At 42.1% G+C, this 12,266-nt stretch overlaps 1 protein-coding gene across 1 annotated transcript; it reads right to left on the reverse strand.

Moving 5' to 3' along the window:
• Positions 1-3,989: 3,989 nt before the first annotated feature.
• Positions 3,990-11,972, reverse strand: LOC142143141 (putative G-protein coupled receptor 148). Its single transcript, XM_075200853.1, has 3 exons — positions 11,911-11,972; positions 11,496-11,608; positions 3,990-4,885 (listed from the first exon to the last, which is right to left on the reverse strand). Exons 1-3 carry the CDS (start codon positions 11,970-11,972, stop codon positions 4,020-4,022), a joined length of 1,041 nt encoding a protein of 346 aa, XP_075056954.1. The 3' UTR covers positions 3,990-4,019.
• Between the last annotated feature and the right edge of the window lie 294 nt (positions 11,973-12,266).

The following is a 12,266-nucleotide window of genomic DNA, read 5'->3' on the forward strand; positions in this document are numbered from 1 at the left end:
CAGTCCATCATTCTATTCTGGGCCAAAGGGTGGATTTCTGGGCAACTGGAAATTCCCCCAAAGTACCTCCAGAGTTCCAGACATGGAAGTTGATATGGACAGATCACCTTAGCATCTGACACCCCAAAAAGGCTGACACATAGTCTGAAGACATGCTCCCTGGTCCAGCGACGTTATTCCAGTTGCTTGTTTTGGAGGGAGCAACATCTGCCACCCTCCAGAAGAACCAGTTCTCTATATGTTGCTATGTAAGAGAAAGAATAATTATCAGATCACTTTGACAATTCATATTGTAAACAAAAATACTTACAAGTCAAACAATATCCATATTGAAAACAATTGTAATTATTAAAGGTGTGTTTGGGTCAAATGTTAATATGATAACATATTTAATTGATATACAGCAGAATCAAAGGGTCATTAAGGAAAGTAAGGCAAAAAATGAGTAAGTTTTCTACTGGACAAAACCATGTTACAATGCAAGGGGTGCAAATTAGTTTATTATTTTGCACATAAGTTAAATACTGGCTGTTTTATCATGTAACACACAAATACTTGATAGCTTTATTTGTATAATGAAATGTAAAGATGATCTTACCCCAATAAAAATCTACCATCACATTTTAAATGTGTCTTCCCCTCCAATGCACCATGGTTTTGCCAAGGTTCAAGGTTACTCACTATTTTTTGCTTTACTTTTCTTAATGGAGCAGGCCCAAAGTGGTCAGTAAAAAAAAATGAAATTAAGGAAAATAAACCCTAAATGCTGACATGCGCAACTGCTTTTAAAAAAATATGCAATACTTACAGTTTTTTACGTTTGATTCTACTGACACTCAGCCCTGCAAGGTTTTAAACAATATTTCACCTACTTCCTTATTAGCAAATGCAGCGATAAATGAAATGGCAGAATAATCGTCCTCCTCCAATGGTCTGATAGAGTGGTGTTTGATGAGATCAATGATGTCAGGTGTGCAGGTGTATTAGTAATCATCCAATCTGAATCTGAGAGGTAACGCCGTGTTTGGTCATCACTATCATCTATTTACACCTGCCCTGTAGCAGGTGACTTTACAATATTAGATGATAACTGAGTTTTTCAGTTACAATATCACCATCATCACCAACACATGCTCTGACAGTACTCCTGCACTGCTGGATTATGCTGCTCTTGGGCTTCTGACTCAAAAAAACCCAACTGCATTGTGCACATTGAAATGGATTTGTTTTTGCTGGTGCTCATAGATTTTCTATGGCCAGGTGCAGGAGTATGTGCATTTTTTTTTATTATTTCACTAGTTTCTGTATGACCATTGTTTGGCCAATAAAGTTCCCTTTCTTGCTCTATGAAGCTAATCAGAGTTGCTAAAAGCATTGACTGTCAAATATCTCCCTCCACAGTGGCAGAACAACCATTGGTACAACAGGTGCGGTGCACTGGGGCCCATGGAAATAATGGGGCCCGCTACATGGAGACCCAGAGAGCGGTGGGCCCCAGTTCCCTCCTCTCCACTTCCCTGCAAGAGGGCCCATAGCTCACTAGTACCACCTCTGCCCCTCCATATTGTGCGGTTTGCTTGTTGAACAACTAAAGTGTTTCTAAAATGTCAACTTTGCTAATGGAGTTACAATTAGGTATAGTATCTCGACATTTTGCAATTTGACTAGCATGTTATTTTACAAAAAAAGCTGTTTGCAGCATACACAATTTTCTATCACAAATAAAATACAGTATATCCCAATGTAGTGGTGAGCAACTGGGGGATTTCTAAATTCACCACTTATTATTATTGCTGTGACACCAAAGCTTATACAGTATATGATGGTGTGATGAGCTGTTTTTAATGCCCCAAGTGCTAACAGACTCTCACTTTGACCACCTGAAATCGTACATGCCAACTCTCCCGGAATGTCCAGGAGATTCCCAAATTCTGGATAGATATACTGGAATCCCGGGAGAGCTGGCAATTGTCCCCCATCTGCTGGCATGGAGGGGTGTGTGGGAGGAAGGGGGGCGGCACACCTGGATTCGTGCCATTTTGGCCCCGCCCCCAGAGACGTAATGCCAGCTTTGGGTGTTTTTAACACTGTAAAAAGACCCCAAACAGGCATACATTACTGGGGGCGGGGCCAGAATGACACAAAATGCGAAGCCCCCCCCTTCACACCCCTCTTCAGTGATCTCCCGGAGGGAGCCTGTCAAAAGTAGGTAAGTATGCCTGAAGTACTGTGGCACTCTGTTCTCTCTGAACACTGGCTGTGAATTCGTGTTGACCTGGTGAGATTCCCAGCATGCCAATTTTTGGAGTGAGAACTGTTATACAATGTTTAATTCTCTAACCACAGCTTGCCTCCTGATTGGCACACTCATTCTTTTATTTTTGTTCAACATGGTCTCTTTTTTACATTTCACGATTATAAATACAGCGTTTGGACATTGATCTATAATTACAAAGACTCACACTCATTTTAAAACTGCTGCAGATTTTATTATTTACTAAAAACATTTCAGACCTGAGTCATACATATGTTAAAACGTTTCACATTGGCATTTAACATTGTAAAACATGATATATTGTATGCCTCTACTAGCAAAAATATACAGAAAAATATACAGGTAATATGACTTGCTTATTATATACTGCAGGTGTGTAGATCAACAATGCATTTAGTGCCGAGAATATGTCACAGTGGGTCTGCAGATAATAATTCCCAACTCAGCAGCGCCATCTAATGTAATTTGAGTAAACTGACAGTGAAGCACAAATCTACATCACTTCAGTTTTGCAGGTCATCTTTTTAACCTCCTTGAGTTTGAATTACTGCTCTTTATACAGTACCCATGTATAGCCTCTTGATGCTTCCATTCTGTCTTTACATTATCAATGTGCTTGGAAAAAAACAGTCTTCATTTCTATGTGCACACTTTCTATAACATAATCTTTTTATGATTCGTGAACTCTGTTCAGCACTGTTCAAGTATTTCATATATGAATGTGGATAAAGCCTGTAGAAAAATACTATTGTACTATAGAAGCTATAGATTTTCCAAGTAGCCACAGCCAATTCCATTTCTGCCACATTTATTGTCACATGGTTTTTACTTGCCTTATAATAACTAAATATAGATACCATAAATAAACATGTACATTTGTTATTACATTTATTATTATCTCACAGTGTGTCTCATAGTTATATAAGAGCCAATGCATACATATAAATTATGTAACTGAACAAATAACTTTTCACCTGGAAACAAGTCCAAAGCTAGTTTAAGAGCAGATCAGTAAAGGCAATTACCATTAAACTCAAGCACCATCATTATGCCTTCATATATATATATATATATATATATATATATATATATATATATATATATATATATATACCTTATTTCATATTGTTATCACTATAGTTTAATATCTGAGATTTGTTTTCTCATCCATTTTAATGAAACAGAATGTTAATGGTTCTGCTTTCCCCTTTGTGCACTGTCATGTCCATATTTATGTATTATAATGGTTGATAATTTTTCTTTTGTATATTTCATGCAAAAATTACACGTTACAGAATTTGATCAATAAGAGAAGCACAACAATTTGTTCAATATCTTATTAAACTTCTAAAACTGTGAAAGTTTATTTAATAATATTTATCTAAAATGTGCTTAAAAAAACAGATGTGTGCTTGTGCTAAGCTGGCTGCACCAACAGAGACCCTGCCACTGAGCGACCAGATCATTGTCCAATGTATCTATATGTGTAGGTGGCCAAATGGGATGCGATTTGACTTTTGGCACTCGGCTAAGACAGCCGTATTACTTGCAGTGTCATTGGGGTGCGTTAGTGCGGCTGGAACGCACAAAAGGGGACAATAAGAGTCATCTTTCGACTGTATTTAACAACATGCCCGATAATCATCCTATTGTCTTTAATATCTAATTGGTTGCTATTAATTACAGTACAATTGTATTACAGTATTTGCACCAGGTTACTGAATAAGCCTATTGGTGCATGAAATTACATATCTGATACAACAGGTGCAATCAATCTGTGTTTTCTTAATCTAAAAAAGATCTTGAATGATTTATATATTTCTCTATACCGAAGCCCATATAAACAAGGTGAGGCAGCCTTTGGGAACACTACTAGCACATTGCTGATGGTCATTGTTACCCACAGTCCTGTTCTTAAGCCAATCACGTTTCCCATATACAGCAAGGATTCTGTAAGCAATAGGAGAAGTGGACTCAAATAAAAGAACAATATGGTGTGATGCATTAAAAAGGTTATATTGGCTCTTGAGGACACACTTTTCCAGATTCCCGTTTCTCTTGTTTTATAACACAAAACTATATAACAGCAAAAGATTAAGGAGAAGCATACTAGAAAAATAATAACAAACAGAATATAACACAACTTAAGAGCATCATCACCGTGCAAAGTCGTGAGCAAAATCATAGGTAAGGAGCAAAGCTCGAGAGGACACGGCCCTGGTTTTTGGGTAAAGTACAAGGCCAAAAAGACGACTGCAGGGAAGAAGAAAGATGAAAACCAAAGCAACATCAACAATTTTTTAGTTCTCCGTGCCGGGAGCAATGACATGTAGTGAAGAGGCCGCAAGACTGCCAAGTAAGTGTCCACCACCATCGAGGCTGTGGTGAGGACTCCTCCCCAGTACGTAACAGCCAACAGAAACAGAAACAGCACGCAAACATGTTTAGGGATCTTCAGGTTCATTACGTTGCATATGGCAGTCACAGTGTAGAACATAAGGTATATCAAGTCACAAAGCACTGTATTTCCCAGGAGCAAGAATCTCATTTCCTGGCGCATAGCAATGTTGGAGTAAATTGCGAATAATATAGAAGGAGTAAAAAAGAGAGCTGTCACACAGCAGAAGATTGTGGGGATAATAAACATATGCATTTCTGAGTAAGATGTATAAACAATCCACTCCCGTATTATGTAGGTCGATGGCTTGTTAATCCCCTCAGAGCGATTGGCATACACTTCTCTTTGCAACATAAGTGAGGCGTTGACTATCTTTGCCAGGCTGCATTCTGAAGAAGAGTTCATTTTTTTTATCCCCGAGCTCAGACGGTCAGTCCAGGCTAAAATCCGCACAAAACAATCATCCCTGTGTCTCTATTGTATTCCAACAAAAACTGGTGGATTTGAAGCTTATTTTCCAAAGCACTTTCATGATCATATTGAAGAATCTGGCTTTCATTTAACAGATGTCCCAATAGAACACTGTGTCTCCCAGAGCCATGAGTCAAAACATCTCTGAGCATTGTATCACCAGTAAATTACTTGGTTGCCTATGATCATAAAGTTGAGTCTATACCCTTCCATTACCATAACAAAGCAACAGATGGGGTGACTACGTGATTACTTAGATTTGTCAGATAAAGCGGGACATTCCATGCCTGCTAAGCCTCTGTACCCATAATATCACACCTCTTAATGGTGACTGAAAGCAAAGTCTATTGATTTTATTCACTATAATCAATATCGCATTTAGCTTTTCTTGTTAGACATAACAGGGCTAAAGACTGTATAATAGATTTTCCCCAAGCAGTACAAGGCACATAATATTCGTCCCTTAAGCCTGATATCATGGCGCCTCTGAAAGAACACTCAATCGTTTTATGTATACTCACGTGAACAAAGTAATAGTAAAGAAGCTGACATTATTTTATTATTATTATTATTATTATTAATAATAATAATAATAATAATAATAATAATAATAAACACATAGTACATCAGCAGTGTTTTTAAAACAATAATATGTATAGAACAGTAACTAGAAAGTCTGTGAGCAGCTACCTACAGAGAAAAACAAATATAAATATATTTTCTGTGAATGGCAAATAATAATAATGACACATGCCTCCTCCAACTGTCCCGATTTTAGTGGTACACCCCGATTCATGGGCCGCAAATGGTGTGGGGCTTAAAAGAAATCTAGGACAAATATGTCCATTTGTGGGCAGGGTTAGGGCGGGAGGGGCAGTACTTGTTTTGTCCGCTTTCGGGATTCTAAATGTTGGGAAGTATGATGATTGGATTTTGTAACTTTTCTAAAGGAAGCCTCATGCTAATTAATTATTTTCATGTGAAGTGACCAACATGTCTTTAGCCTGAAAGCATAGCAGGGAGTCTTTACCTGTTATCCCGCCTTGCTGAAGTGAAAGGAAACCTCTGAACAATTTGATTTAGGATATCACAGATTGGTGTAATTTTGTTAACTTTGCATTGCATTTAAATCCACGTTTGGAGAACATATCGCATCCTGGTAATAAATATATGATGTAATATCTCAGTCTTTGCAAAGCCATCTAGGATCAGGGGGGCGGTGTTACGCCCTGCTAACATGTGTGTCAGAATGTGTATAAAAAGAGCACTGTTTGACCATGTAATGATTCATCATACCATCTGTAACTTCTGAAAAGATCGCTAGTACCACAAACTGGCATGTGTAACTGTCCTTATTAGGACTGCTGGAGCTAATAAAACATAACTGCTTCAAGATCCTGCTTTGACGCCTACTTTCCTGTAGCAATTCCTGTGACCTACAGATTAAACCAATCGAATCCGTAATCTGGCTGATCTGAGGTTGGGACCCAGCATTCCAGTACCAGTGCTTTGCCTGCTGCCTTGCAGCTCTGGCCAGTGTGATAGGCCAGGGAGAACCATCCACAGCAACCCTGATCTAAAGGAAGAGATCAGGGGTCCAGGGCAGAGGCCCAGGTGTATTAGCAAGGAGGTACACAAGCAGCGAGAGTTACTCAGAAAGAAGCGGTTTTAGGCGCTGGAGTAGGAGCCTAAAGGTGACAGCAGGCTCCTCCTACTGCGAAAGGAAAGGTGCACTTGGGATAAAGATAGGGAATGGTGGAAAGGCAAGACCAGCTGGTCCACAGCCACACTACAGTCAGGGTGGCATAGGAGGTCCATCCTACCACAGGCTATTTGGCAACTTAATATTTTATTAATGTAAAAATACCATCTTTTTTCGACATTCACTGTGGGCTATCATGGCTAGCTGCTGTCAGGAAACTAGCAAACATCAAACTCTTACAACAATATTTATATGTGCTTTGTTTAACACTTCCATAAGTGATTAGTTAACAATCTAAGCTGGTGGCTTAACACTTCAAATACATAGGAGACTAGGGGCTAGATTTACTAAGCGGCGGGTTTGAAAAAGTGGGGATGTTGCCTATAGCAACCAATCAGATTCTAGCTATCATTTTGGAGAAGGTACTAATTAAATGAAAGCTAGAATCTGATTGGTTGCTATAGGCAACATCCCCACTTTTTCAAACCCGCAGCTTAGTAAATCTAGCCCTAGGTGTTTAATATTTAAGAATCTTTAAGGTCTGATGTGGTTTAAAAAGATTTACAGGGAGAAAATTCGTTATTTTACTTTAGATAGGGAAAAACATTGAGAAAAGTTAAAGAGACGCCAAATTGAAAATGAATTATTATTAATATATACATTTCAAAATTCTGTACAAATCTAACAGTAATGTATTATTTCTGAATGCAAAGTGCATTTGTGGCTGCCTAATGTCCATCACAATAACTCTGCCTTGATCCTTCTGTCACCAATAAGATGTACCCAGTTTGCAAGCTATGGAGAAATTCCATGCCCAACAACATTAAATTGTGACTGCAGCCTTTGCCCACTCTCCCACTGTTAATTTATGTACCCTGCAGAGATACTGTTATCTGTTTGTTATCTTGACATCCTTGGCAGTTCTTCTTGTTGGAAGGTTTTCCTTTAGAATAAAGAATAATATCAAGCAAACAAACAGCAACCAAATAGTGTAGTAAATTTGGATTACTTTTAATAAACTTAATAATAAAAATAATGTATGCACTTTCACAAATATACAAAACAGCTTATCTGGTATGATAGAGTCCCAAGGATGTGTAACCAATATGGAGTTCCATGTTTCCTCTGTGATCTAGTGTTCATGAGAGTTCAGAAATCAGCAGGTAATAGCTCAAGATGGCAGTCCCGACGTGTTTTATACGACTTCCAAGCTTATGGACTTCATCAGGGGAATAATCAGCTCTTTCATTTATTGGTGGGAATTATATACTGAATTTACCAGGTGAATAAGTGCAATCCTTACTACACATGCGCCAATAAACTGTACGTCACAATCGTGTATGTGCCATTTGGCAAACTGGACATTACCTCCCCTGTACAGACTGCTCCAAGTAAATGGGTAGATTGCATACTGTTCTCTGAACACACTGTATAAAACCTGCACCACATATCAAGGCACAGAGACCCTCACCAGTGACAATGCACAGAGATCCCTGTCAGTTATGCCCCCTTATACCCAGCTAATGGTCGGTAAAGTCCCATTCAGCACGGCATGGTATTCTGCCAGTCAGGGGCGCATGAGGAATTTGGGGCCCCAGTACAGCGACTTTCTTCACACATAGTAGGAGTAGGGAGGCGCTGTTGAAAGGGGCATGACCTCATAGTGATGGGGGCATGACCAACAAGGGCTGTGGCAGTGCCTCTTTACACATCACATTATGCGGGGAATTCAATTAGCTGCAAAATGTCTCCGGAAATTCCGTGAGACACTTTGCGTTAGAGATTTTGACAGAAATTTCTACCATAATTGAAGGCAATGTGTGCAGTGCGATATTTGCACGCCACATTGCCGGCAATTGAATTCCCCCCATTATATATTAAAATGGTGTTGTTCTCACCTACCTGTTATTCAGGGACGGATCTAGAATATAATTTTACTGGGGGCGATTTAGTCCCCGCCCCCTTTTTGACAGCTAAGGCTGACTGTGGCTGCACATGTGCAGGTCCGTGTAACGCCTGCGGGGAACAGGACAGATGCACACAGATAATTTACCTTCCAAACAATGACCACTTCCCGTCCGTTTCCGAGGCATCCCAGCCGCTCTCCTATCCTGGCAGACCAGCAACCAACCTCTGTCACCTCACTCCACTTCCCTTTAAGGAAGAAACAGAAATTAAGGCCATGCCTACCAGGAAAGGAACTGTACGAGACCACAGCAATGAGCAGAGACACTCAAGTAAATCTTGCTTGCCGCCACCTTGATTTGCTCTTGCCAAGGGCACGGAACTACAAGTCTTTGGGACCAGGAACAGTCCCGCCACATATACTCTACTCACCCTTCGGTGAGGGCCTAACCAGAAGTAGGAATAGAGCGTTATACTCACTGGGCACTCCAACTTTCGGTCCCTGGTCTCCTTCTCCTCTCCGTCACCTCTGGAAGTCGGACAGAACACAGCCTCCCTCTACTCTACAAGTGAAGCTAGTATGTACAACCCACACAACTGGCACTAGCTAACAACAGGCAGCCCGACCCTACAACTAACTAATAGTCAGGAACGCAAATTTACTATAAACTGAGTGTAGTGCACTTCCTAAGCCTCCTCCCTCTACCTACGGGGAACAACAGCCGGTGTTCACGTTCTACTCTGGAGGGCTGATTCTAAAACCCTCAGCCAGGTCGTACCGAGAAAACTATCTCCTCACTATGGAGTCACTCACGGAATCCCAAGGACCAGTCTCTACCTGCACAATTGAGGCTCACTGAAGCAGCGCACCACCAGAGTGGCAGCTTCCGCACGGAACCGCCAGTCGTCACTACCGAAACTCGAAACGACCACCTTCACCCAAGCGGAACATCGCCCCAATCTGGAACCACCAGGGATCCTGCCGGAACTTGGACTGAAACACCCAAATGGAACTACGGGACGCACCCCTGGAACTCAAATGGGCTGTGCTGCACTGCCAGTGATGGGAAGACTACCGTGTGTTCTTCCCTAACTGTGTGTGTGCTCCTAACTACCCCTTGTCCCCACATACACAGGTTATAACAGGAAAACAGTAAGGAAACAAGAGCCTACATTTAATGGGGGCCTGATGTCTTGAACCTGTAAATAAACACACACAGCACAACCAAATACAATGCACAATACAGTATTCACCACACAGGTGGAATAAGACTCTGCTGCTGTATCTGGAAGGCTGACCACGGAATACACACCTCTGCTATCTAACCAGACGGTTTAGTATAGCACTAACAGGAGCCTTCTGCTCGACTGTTGCATAGGACTATCACCTAGATTTTAGTATTTCACTAACAGGAGCTTCTGCTCGACTGTTTCCTAGGACTATCACCTAGATTTACACGACACAACTCTGGGACTGCACCCTATTCTAGATCAGGGCTCTCACGCCCGCTACCTACAGGACCCGGTGCCCTCTTTACCAGGGGCCTTATGCCCTACACCATGGGCTCTTCTGCCCAGCTATTAAGGGCTTTGTGGCCTTACCTACAAGGCCTTGTGCCCTGACTATGGGCCTTATGCCCCCTGTGACTTGGGCTCTGAGCCCACTAACTAGGGCCTTGTTCCCTTCCTGACTATGGGCTCTATACGTCCCACGACGTCCTCTTCTCTCTCAACCGGCAGACTTCTGACAAGATGGTGCTGCCCAGCGGCTTAAATAACCGCTGGCATGACATCATCACTCGGCACCGCCGTGAGTGCTGATTGGTTCGCCGTGGCACCAATAATTTAAACGGCCGTAGTTGAGCCAGGATTGTCTCACTCATCTGGCCGCCAATTGGCCATCAGGGGGAGGCGAGTCCTGATTGACTCATCTGCCCACTGCTGGCCGGACCTGAAAAAAAAGAGAAATACTCACCAGTGCTGGATCGCAAGAGCGGTATTTTCTTTCTTCACCCTCTTCACGGGCACAGCAGCGGTGTCACAAACTCAGAATATTCTGCTTACTGGTTTTGGCACTACTCACCAAATAGGCGCGGAGTCTAACGTGTCCCGGGTCTTCGCCAGGAACCCCCGCAAGGGAGTATGGTCTTAACTGCAGGAGACACGCAGGTCACGGTCCTCAGAGGGAGCAACCAGTGAAGCAGTAGGATGGAAGACGGTGTCAGGCAGGCTGGGTCAGAACTGAGAGAATCAGGATATGCCACAGGGAGAATCCAATATCGTAGTCAGGAATAGCCGGGTCAGAACCAAAAGTCAGGATATGCCACAGGGAGAATCCAATATCGAAGTCAAGAATAGCCGGGTCCGGGGTCAGAAGCGCAGGAGAGAATGGTCAGCAAGCCGGGTTCAATACACAAGGAGTACAGAAGAAGAGTGGTCAGGAACAATCCGGGTAATTCACAGGAGTAACTAAGGAATGCACAGGAACGCTGGAGCTAGGTGGGACCTAATACTCTGGCACTCTCCTAGTGCCAGAGTGATCCTTATATAGCCAACTCTAATCAGCGGCGGTGGTGACGCCGAACACCACCGCCGGAACTACTGGGAAGCGTTCCGTGGCCTAGCCACGGAACGCGTGACCGCCGACTCGGAAGTGTGCTCGGTTGCCTAGCAACCGAGCGCTCAGCGGCAGTAGCAGGCGTCCGTCCCTGTGCGACGGACACAGCACGGGGACAGCGCCTGACAAGCGGGATCCATCTTCGCTTCTTCGCCCTCTTCATGGGCACTGCAGCAGGATCCATCTTCGCCCTCTTCCTGCTGGGCGCTGTTCCGGGGCACATCTCCACATTTAAATGTCCTGAAAAAATAATCATGTGTTCAAATGGGAGAATAAAGTGATACACAATATTTCCCTTTCTGTAGAGATGAGTATGGTAAACACCCCATTATTATATTTCAGATCACATGCACTTGGTGAACAATAATAGGGAACTTTTGCATATGTCATTTTTATAACATGTTACATGTGCCCGTATTACATTTTAGATTACATTTTCTGGATTGCAGTTCTCACTACCTGTAGTAGATTAGCTATTAAATGGTGATTAAAACTACAGTACCACTGAGTAAAACATTTTACTAAGGTGCTCCTCCCTCTACCTGGGCTGCTTGTTGGAGCCTTTTTCCAGGGCTCCCTTGTTATATCCTCGGACGAAAGCCATGGGGGATGGGGGGTGAACAGGAGGACAAATACAACTTGTGATTGGTCCTCCCTCCCCCATTCTGTCTCATATAGACTTACAGAATACAGCTCAAGCTGGAGAGGGCACCTTAGTAGATAATCTTTTATCTAGGTAGTAGTAGAACTTTAAAAGAGATTCTCAATCAAAATCTAGTTTTCATTTGTGAATTTCTTTCATCTAGAAGAACCTCAGGTGTCCCACCTTTTTACAATACCACTTAAAATTGTGTATCCTTTACATTAAATTTATGATTGATTACAGAACTAGATCATA

This window comes from Mixophyes fleayi, chromosome 3 (genome assembly GCF_038048845.1).
Source record: "Mixophyes fleayi isolate aMixFle1 chromosome 3, aMixFle1.hap1, whole genome shotgun sequence".
In the NCBI taxonomy this organism is placed as follows: Eukaryota; Metazoa; Chordata; class Amphibia; order Anura; family Limnodynastidae; genus Mixophyes; species Mixophyes fleayi.

Excerpts from the sequence above, each read along its gene's own strand:
- LOC142143141 (XM_075200853.1), bottom strand. The coding sequence starts at position 11,972 with ATGGCTTTCGTCCGAGGATATAACAAGGGAGCCCTGGAAAAAGGCTCC. Across the intron at positions 11,609-11,910 it reads GGCTCCAACAAGCAGCCCAG|GACATTTAAATGTGGAGATG; the intron begins GTAGAGGGAGGA and ends TTATTTTTTCAG. Across the intron at positions 4,886-11,495 it reads AGCGAAGATGGATCCCGCTT|CTCTCTTTTTTACTCCTTCT; the intron begins GTCAGGCGCTGT and ends GCTGTGTGACAG.